The sequence below is a fragment of the Carassius gibelio genome, chromosome B18 (genome assembly GCF_023724105.1).
Source record: "Carassius gibelio isolate Cgi1373 ecotype wild population from Czech Republic chromosome B18, carGib1.2-hapl.c, whole genome shotgun sequence".
Classification (NCBI taxonomy): domain Eukaryota; kingdom Metazoa; phylum Chordata; class Actinopteri; order Cypriniformes; family Cyprinidae; genus Carassius; species Carassius gibelio.
In genome coordinates, this window is record NC_068413.1 from 18,184,441 (window position 1) to 18,194,385 (window position 9,945).

General features: G+C 41.8%; 1 protein-coding gene across 1 annotated transcript; it reads right to left on the minus strand.

Annotated features, from left to right (window-relative positions):
• Positions 1–1,228: 1,228 nt before the first annotated feature.
• LOC127977836 (bone morphogenetic protein 2-like) lies at positions 1,229–9,601 on the minus strand. Its single transcript, XM_052582992.1, has 3 exons — positions 9,157–9,601; positions 3,770–4,101; positions 1,229–3,395 (listed from the first exon to the last, which is right to left on the minus strand). Exons 2-3 carry the CDS (start codon positions 4,092–4,094, stop codon positions 2,443–2,445), a joined length of 1,278 nt encoding a protein of 425 aa, XP_052438952.1. The 5' UTR covers positions 4,095–4,101; positions 9,157–9,601; the 3' UTR covers positions 1,229–2,442.
• Between the last annotated feature and the right edge of the window lie 344 nt (positions 9,602–9,945).

Consider the following 9,945-nt stretch of genomic DNA (forward strand, 5'->3'; position numbering starts at 1 on the left):
TATTCCTGTAAGTATGTGGAGACCTGCACAATGTAGAGACCCACATGGGGTGATTTTTCCATTCCGCCCACTCCCGCAGTAATATATCTTATCTGGTCCAGCTACCGCCCTCAAAAACCTCTCATAATCTCATAAAGCTCAGAAATAAGCTCACAATAAATATATTGAATATTTGCATATTGCATCTTTCACAGTCTGTCTACACTTCATGTGTCAAAAAGAGAGGTTTTGTGAGCATGCAATTTGAGTCGATTCTTGATTGACCATTGCATTCCAGAAATCAACAGGTGAGTCTATGATTGGCTAAGTTGCGCAACCCTTTAAACACATGTTGTAAATAGAAACGATGCCTAGCTTGCACATGTGAATCAATTTAATGTTAATATTAGTTGATCTTTTTGCCTTTGTGCAACAGATAAATAAAAATATATATGTTTTGGACACTTTACGTTCAGATAATTTCTATTTCGTGAGTCCCAAAAATAAGTTTTTCTCCCGCATCCCGCAAACACAAGTCTTTTCCCGCCCACACATGCACTCGCCCATCAAGTGTTGTTGTCCTGTGCCGTATCCTGTTGCGTTGGCTCCTGCGGTACTCCCGCGGAGGTGCAGGTCTCTACTTTAGTGTTACTTAAGATGTTTCATATAGTATTTCACATGTTCTTTTTGATGATGTGGAACTTTTTACATCTGTTCCAGTACAAAATGTAAGTCTGATCTGGACCCCTCTCTCTCACACACACACTGTAAAAGATAAATGCAACACTAATGAGCTATCTGTACAGTCATTTTCAATATCTATCATTTCTGTCTCCAAAGGCTTAAGGAACTGAGAATACTGAAGCTCCTCTCATTTACTATGAGATGAATGAACATCAAGACTGCTGCAGACTGGGTCCAAAATCCTCAGGAGGATGAAAAACAGATGTCGAGAAAGAATCTATAATGAGAGCTGATAAACTTATGCAGACAGTTTAGAGTGTGTGAAAGTCTCTTCCTGTCACTTCAGATCCTTTCCATCAGATAACTTCCTTCCATCCTGAAATGACAGTACCTTCCTAAACGTAACTAGCTTAAGCTGGTCTAGCTAGTGTTCTAAAGCGCACAAAAAAAGACTGATTAAAGATTGTATTTATTTATGTCATGTTAACTACTCTGTATTTTTTCAAATTAAAATGTTAGGAAATCAATTCTGGAAAAAGAAATCAAAGATTGAGATAATGAGAACTGCCTGATTAGTTTGCTCTTTATTATTACACATTTCACAATGGCTCCAGACAATGTCAGACATTCTCAAGGCTTTTTGTTTAATTAAACTGCACGTAAAGCATCACACTAAAATATAATCAGCTATTCATGGCAGAACATCAGAATAAGATCTGACATTTTTTTCTTTTTACCTGTTGTCTATAAATACAAACAGTTTGGTCAACACTTGTGTGATAACTACATGATGACAATAGAGACAAAGTTATGTATAATACCACTTAGCAAGCTTGCACACCTATGGCACATACCATAACATTTGGCACTGTGGAATGTTTAGGCAAGTTTCTTTGTTTCACAAAGCTTCAATTGTAATGAAATTTCCTTCATAGCTCAGTTAATGCCAATATAAAGCTGCCATGATTCAGTGCTTTTGTTTTTACAAATAATAGATAAGTAACACCAGTTTTAACTGGCTTTAAATGGATCTATAAGGCGTTGTGGTACTTCTATATCTGCAGTATTTGTCAAGATTAAATATTACATTTTATATATATATATATATATATATGCATTCTTAAATTAGATTTACTTTACTACCACAGAAGTATTTGTATATTAAACTTTTCTTTGGGCTGCACCATACATAAAAAAAAAAACAGGTCACCATAAATAATAGCACTAACACATTCATACAATAACATCATAATTTCTTGGTGTCGTGATTTTTAAATAGCTCACAAGGAGAAGTGCCCTGTAATCAGTTATAGTCTCTGTCACAGTGCACACTTTGAAGTTTCTTTCAGTTTTCTTATTGTCTCTCCTCAGGTTTAAGTCTGTCCAGCGCCAAATGCTCAATAAGAGTCCACGGTCACTTCTTGGTCCCTTTGAGTTGTCAATGACTTAATGATTATGAGGGAAAGACGCACAAAACAGGAGCAGGAAGGACACAACAACAATAACATACTGTCGCTACTGGACACCTACAAGACCGAAAGCTGGAGTCTAATACATACATAAGACAGACACATCAAGTTGGGACTGAGTGCTTCTAAGGGTCATTGTTCACACAAATACAATGCTTCATTGGACACAAGAAGTCAAAGCTGGGTTCCAGAGGACTATAAGTAGGTGCTTATGTTTTTAGTATGACAGTTTTACCATGCTTTATTTTTGAATTTGCTTTCAGTCCTATTTTTCCAGTCCACCCTTCCTATCTATTCCATGAGAATTTGGCTATCGACAGCCGCAGCCCTCCACCACCATGTCTTGATAGTTTTTCAGAACCACACGTTCCTCCTGGTCCAGGTAAAGGAGGGCGATGGGGCTAAGGGCCGTTGGCACACAGCAGGCCCGCGGGACAGCCCCGTTTACGGAGTTGACCAGCGTTTGCACCATAGCATGGCTAGATGAATTCATATGGTCAGCCAGTGGGAAGCGGCACTCTCCGAGGCAAAAGAAAGCATCGTAACCGGATGGGGCCACGATCCATTTATTCCAGCCTACATCTTTGAAGTCCACATACAGCGGGTGTCGACGGCAGCGAGAACGGGAGAGCCGTTTGAGCTTGGCAGCCCTCCCACCATGTCGTTTCACCCGCCTTTCATTCCATCCCACCCGCCAACCTGTGTCAGAGCCCTGACCCCTATCACCCTTAAACCTGCCTCTGGTCCATCTGCCCCTGCCTCGTCTGCCAGCAGGGGTCTGCTTTTTAAGGGGCATAAATGGCTCGCTGCGGCCATCGTGACTGTAAGTTACCAGCAACGGCCTCTGCTTTGCCCAGCTGTGCTCATCTTGCCCAGTGGACCTGCGAACCCGCAGATGTCTCTCTTTGTAAAGGCTGCTGTTATTGTCAGCAATAATGTCCAGAATGAAAGACAGGCTCCCTGACCTCTCAGATAGATTCTGAAACACTTCTCCATCCAGGGGAAAGGTTTCCCAGAGTTCTGCCGTCTTTTGATCTCTAGTAAGTCGGCGAGAATGGATCAGTGTGGGCTTTGATGCAGGGTCGTTGTTGGAAAGATAAAGGCTGACCACGTGAGTTGAGTCTTCACTTGATCCTTCGTGCAGGAAACGGAGCTCTGCCGACACCACACTCTCTTCTAACGGAATGGAGGACAGATTGAAGCCAATGTGAATGCTGTCCCCTGTCGTTTTCTGCTCTTCTGGAACACTCAGGACTGTAGAATCTAGACGAGAAAAAGGAGAGACAAAGTTCTAGCTGTAAAAATCTTTCTTTCCATCATGTTCAAACACTTGCTCTCTGGGTAATGGCATAATTGTCCAACTAAATAATAATTGCACATAATTTGCTAGGAACACTTATGAAAATAAGCCTCGTCCTTCTTAACTTGTTCCAAGATGTCTACGCTGATGCCAATACTTGAGTGAAAAATATCAGAATGTTATATCCATTGGTAGCGTTTTCAGTGGGCATCCTGGCACCTAAGGCAGGCTAATTGACTTCCACATGTCTCTGTGCTGCGTTTATGGTAAATTTAGCCTTTTTATGACTGCCAAGGGAATCTGTGTTCCTATGACCTAGTGCAATAGCTGCTCATACCTGTGTGGTGAAAGCATCGGATTGTGTTGGCTCCTTGCACATGCTGGGATGGGAAGCTAAACTCTGGGTCTTCAACGAGATGGTACTGTTGAGTGTGGAACCGATACAGGTCTAGAAGATACTGGGGCACCTGTGCCTCTGTACTGGGGTTGGAGTGTGACTGTAGACCCAAGCGGGTCAGCAGGAGGTTTTGAATGGTATGGGCCAAGCTAGGTTCCAGAGGACTACCAAGGTTTTCATGTTTCTGACTGGGACCCTCCTGTTGACCTGATGAGACATGAGGTAGCAGCAGGATCATCAGAACCAGTAGGCTAGCAGGGAACATGTTGGACCTGCAGAACGACAAAAAGACGAGTCATTGTGAGACATTTAAAAAAAGTTTGTTTTTCATTGCTATTTTGAATGGATAAAAGCCGTCATATAGGTTTGGAATGGCACAATGATAGAACTTGTATTTTTGGGTGAACTATTCCATTAATTGATGGTGTTTTATTCCTGTAAGTCACAAGAAATCATTTTCATAATGTATTTCTTGTCCCAATTAGTGTTGCATTTAACCATATTTTAAGCTTTAGCCGTTAAGCCATGTGTCTTTGTTTTGCCTCATATGTTGGCTGATTTAACACTAATAGTCTGGTTTGTTGCATAGAGTGGTAAGAAACTATCGCTCTGTGTTTTTGTTGTTGATTTACTGGTATTTGTTGTGTTGGATACCGTAATCGTAGAAACAGTGTCATTAGGGAACTGAAGTAGTTTAACAGAGATTATGGTGTGTGCTGTTTGATTTAGAGGTCTACAATGGGCCTGTTAGACTAATTCATTAACCCTGTGTCTCTTGAGTTGATTTAACTGACAAATGAGAATAACCCAGGAGTTAGAGCATTGGTGCACTGTGTTCTTGAAAAGCATGCAAACTTGCTTGCAAATTTATATATCCTTCTTCTAGACTATGTTGCACTACATTATGTGGCGTGACTTATTATAGGATGCTCATGAGGCACATGATCATTCTTAAATGATTATAATGTTCAGAGTATGATGAAAGTAGATTTGAAATTTGCCGTTTGTTGACTTTGCCAGTGACCCAGAGAAAATGACTCATTGTCATTTGTGTCTAAAACAGCTGTTTGAAAATAATCACTAGGCTAAAGGTTTAAAGTTTGTATCAGCACACTGATGTTTATGGTAGCACTCAATCTAAAGTAAATCACCTTTCAAAAGTAATTTGAGAGTGAGAGGTTTAAAATTGCCATGGTTTATAGACATTTATCCTAGTCTATACATATTTGTGAATAATTTTGATAGCACTTTTATCTATGTACTCATTGATATCCTCTGCAGAATAAATAAATAAAAGAGGAAACAGTCATACATTTTATGAACTGGATTTGACATGTTTAATATATAACATGTATAGCCCAAATTTGGGCCCTGTGTACGTAACTGCAATGCAAGAGTTCTACATGAAAAAAAAAATACCTAAAAGGACGGATTGGCACAGAAACACTTAGACCCTCCAGCACTTAGATCTCCTTCCTTTCAGTAACAGCTAATTATTGCAAGCTGTCATCCATTAGTGACAAAATCTCAAAGCTTACTGTATTGAATTATCCTTCCCATTGGTCTCAACTCTAAGTCAGCATAAGCCTTTAATGGGTTCTTTACAAATATGTACTTTGGTAGAGTTCATGAGAGGTGTTGAAGAGGTCATTGGAGAGCTTTGATAGAAACACTGTTAAAAGAATATTTGGGGTTAAATGTAATTCTATCAACAGCTTCAGCTGAAATTGAATTACAGTCGATTTTAAAGTCGATGGGGCATCCATTGTATGCTTGGATTTATTTTCTTATTTAACAATGGTCATCACACAGTCTGTTCTTACATACTGAGGGATTAGTCTAAATGGTGGCCTATATAGAGCTTATCTTGTATTTAGCTTAGAATATGCCTCTACAAGGTTCTGGGTGGTCTCACAGGTCAGGAACACTTACATCTGAGACAAACTAAATAGTCTTTTGATGTAGAATGTGCTCAAGTCAGGACTTGCTGAGCAGTGTCTCCTTTGGGAGTCTTGGATTACCCTCAACTGCAGGTGTTAAACGCACTGGAAAAGAGGATGTATACCATCCTCCCGCTGTCCTCTACGTCCCCTCCATCTCGTTCGCACTCATTCACCAAACTCCAGCTGAATCCTCAGAGGACACATAGAATAAGACAGTCCCCCACGCCCACATCATCCGGCAGTAAAGTAGATTAAGTGGCTTTTACCCATCCACTCGATTGTTCCGCCCAGTGGGAGCTCTCAGAGGTGTAGCTTCCAGATGGAGCTGTTCTCTTGTCTTGAATACTGCCTCGCCAATAAACCTTCATTCAGACTCCTTCGCTTCTGTCTTCCCCACATTCCCTCCCCCATGCATTTGGGCCGACTACGTGTTATGGTTTCTGTTGCGATTGGATTCAACATGTAATCACTTCCTCTACAGGAGGAGAGCAGTAATCAGACAGAAGGGGCGGAAAGAGGCGTTTTTTAGACCCCAGAACAGACGGCAGGAGGTGACACAAGCAGAGAAAAGGTCAGCCAGACTCGTGCCATTACCAGAGCTACATGGCCTGTCGACCTCAGAATGGAGGGCAGGGTTTTTTTTTTTCAATCCACTTATCTCTTTCAGCTTTCTTTCCAACCCCCCTTCATTTTTATTCTTCTTATCAGTTCTCTTCCTGTAAAGCATGACTTCCAGAATTGATATATTGTTAATTTGTTCTAGGAAAAGCACGTTCTCTCTCTCTCTCTCTCTCTCTCTCTCTCTCTCTCTCTCTCTCTTATGTTTCGCCTTTTCAGATTTACTAAGAAGTCAGCAGTGTAGGGCCGTGGGGGTCATGGTGCCTCTGCTTGTTGCTGATTTATCCTCCACCGCTGTCTTCATGTTTCACATTTCACTCCATACCCCATTCCCTCCACTCTCCTTTCCTGTTGTTCTTCCTTTCCTTCATTCCCTAGGCTACTTCTCCCCAGCCCTGCCCCCCCCCCCCACAACCATTTTGTTCTTGAAGGAACACTCTTAAGCATGAAATACTCTAAATTTTCATATGCAAAAATTACCCACACTATAGCCGCTTTTCCACCGAAATTACCTGGAACAATTTGTCCCAGGAACTTTTTTCCCCACAGGTGTATTGCTGTCTGTACCGTGAAGATTAGGCTAGTCTGATGATGGTCTGCACGCGTTTCTCAATACCAAGTATGCCTACGCAAATTTCAGACTTTGCGAGTTCGACTCGGGAGTGAGAACTCCTTGAGAAAGGACGATGCAAATGCAAATGGTAATTCTGCAAATGGAAAAACACCTCAGTTGAAAATGGCGAGTTGTGGCTGCTCTCACTGGGATATATGAGCACTGAACGCCCGCTGATCGCGTGGAGCTCACATCTCCATATTCAGCGGCGCACATTTTCAATCAGGTGTTGTCTTTATAAATAAACTTGAGTTTTTGAGTTTTCAATTTCATGACACATTAACAGTAATATTTAAAAAAAATATGTGAATAAATGGTGGTTGGAATACAATTCTTGAACTCAACCAATCAGTGTGTTCAGTGACCAAGTCCCATCCCCGAAAGTTCCTGATCTTTAAAAAAGTATAACCTCGCGGCGAAGTTTTACCCTGAACTTTATTTAGATCCTGGTTCCTGTGCTGGAAACACACAGTGTCCCTAGTTCCTGGGAGAAAGTTCCTGCGCTGGAAATGGGGCTTATATATTGAGTCCCCAAGGCATACAAGAAGTCACAAATGTTAGAGCTGTGCCTCTGTTCTGCTGCGTTAAAGACATGAAATCATCAGAATAGTATTGCAGGTAGCCTGCAGGAGTAGATTTATTGGAGTATATTAGCATCAAACTGTAATTTATCTCAGCTGGACGATTAAGAGATAATGACAGCAGCTCAGACCTCAGATTTTGCCCCATAACATTCAGTGGAACAATCCTCTGTGACCTCGTGTGTTTGTACACAAATACACACGAACCCCACTGTTACAGACTGAAAAACACTCCAGAACTGATACAGTTATAGGAACATAGACACACTTTCTATGCAGCTTGCCAAAGGTTCAAGCTAAGAACAGACTAAAGTGGTCTCCAAGGATGAGTAGACCAGACAAGACATTTCCTCCCAGAATCCTCCCCTGACCCCCACGTAACAATCTGTTATCAATTTGACCTATTCGACGGCCCTGAAACCCTCAGGCAATGTTGTATTATCGTCTGGCAAATGCAGATGGATCTAAATGAGTTAACACAACATTGTAACATCCCATTTTGTAAGCTCTGAAAAGACACATCGCATATCACAACTTCCTCTTTCTGCCAGATTGTGTCTTTATGATTTATCCAGTTATCAAAGGGCTTTGCTATACATTTTATCCCACAAGCCAAAAGCATATATTCAGCTCTCTGCCAGCCCTGGACAGCAAGGATCTACTCTCCACAGTAGTTTTGTGTGCATGCTCCAGCAAGGCAAGGCAAGTCTTTCACAGAACATTGTCTGCTTTTTGCCTTTGGTGGAAACATTGACCTGCCCATTTAACATGTTCTGAGGATGCATCTCCACTATGAATCTGTCATTGGGTTTGGTGAGTAACGTGAATTTTTAGCATGGAGAAGACAGATTGGTAAGGAATGGGTGGTTGTTTGACGATTTAAGATTTGAGTCACACACTGTGGATTATAATAATCTAAATCACTTTTATACTGTACATATTGTCTTGTTTTCCATTATCCTTAAATCAAGATCAATTGACCCGTGAAGTAAAATTCTGTGAGATAAAACTCAAAGCAAACACCTCAGTAAAGTTTATATTATCTGTGCCTTTGTGTTATACAAAAAGGTAATAAAATAAATGCTGTTTTATAACAAAGTTCGGGAGGAACAGTCGCAGTTCATTAACCTGATTAACACAAGTGGAGACCAATCAGTAATCAACTCATGACAAGGTATAAATAACAGCAGAACCTATCTCTGTTCATTGACAGTTTCAGCATCCCTCCTCCACCCCATTTCTCCTCACTTATAGATCCATCTACTCTTACCACAACCGGGGGGAGTACTCTGGGTTCGGGCCACATCCCGAGCTCGGAGCCCTCCACCCGGACAGCACGCCAAATACGCATAAACTTACGGTATTAATATACGTAGATGTGAACTCGTGAAACTTAATTCTGGAGTTATTTTCAAATTTTCTTACACCACTTTGCTTCTCAAAGTCAGTTTGTCTTGATTAAAAAAAGTTCCGATGTTCTACACAAGTACTTGTCATTAGATTTTCCCGTGGCACAGGACACAACTGATGTTGGAAGTGTCAAGGTGTTCTGCGACGGAGGTTGGTACTCACGTCCAGGTGAAGTGGGAGGTGTGCAGAGTCCATGGTTTGTCCTTAAGCTCCAGCGTTACAGACCCTCTCCTCTCATTCGCTCCTGAGGATGGAGTAGACGCTGTCTGTCTCTCCTGGGTAAGTGAATGTACCTCTGGAATAACGTCAGCCTCTCCAGCTTGTCCTCAAGCACTCATCCTCTTCTGAGAGTCAGAGAAGTGTGCTCTTAAAAAACATCCACCGGCTTCCCTGTGGCTGACCAGACGCCGCTGTTCTGCCAGGTCCAGGGGAGCACAGGAGCACAGGACAATGAAATGGATGATAGAGGAAGAATTGGAAGTTTGTTGCCGGCCAAATTCCCTCCTGTTCCTCTGGCTTTGTAGCTGACTTTCTCCCTTCCTCTCTCAATCTGTCTGTACTTCTCTTTTGTGCTCTCCTCCCCTTTTTCCTCCCTCGCTCTCTCTCTCTCTCTCTCTCTCTCTCTCTCTCTCTCTTACCAGCTGGTAAACTCAGTTAAACTCTAATTGACTTTCCTGTCCATTCGGATCCTCCCTGATAGTGATGTCACCGATGCCCCCTCCCTCCACCCACCTTCTCCAAACACACACACAAACAAAGATAAGGTCAGGGCTGCTTTAAATACACAGTACAGGTCAGATTGCCATTTGCAACTTTACATTTGGGTCTAAATGTTTCTTTTGCAGGAAACAGGAAAAAAACGTCAGAGATAAAGTTGAGCACACAACGGCCGGTTGATCTGACATTATCTGAGTGACTGTTTATTCTTTGAGGGAGTCATGAAGGTGAAAG

Bases quoted from the DNA above. Each gene is read 5' to 3' on its own strand.
- LOC127977836 (XM_052582992.1), bottom strand. From the start codon at position 4,094: ATGTTCCCTGCTAGCCTACTGGTTCTGATGATCCTGCTGCTACCTCAT. The intron at 3,396-3,769 runs GTATGAGCAGCT...TTTCTCGTCTAG, and splicing joins CCGATGCTTTCACCACACAG to ATTCTACAGTCCTGAGTGTT.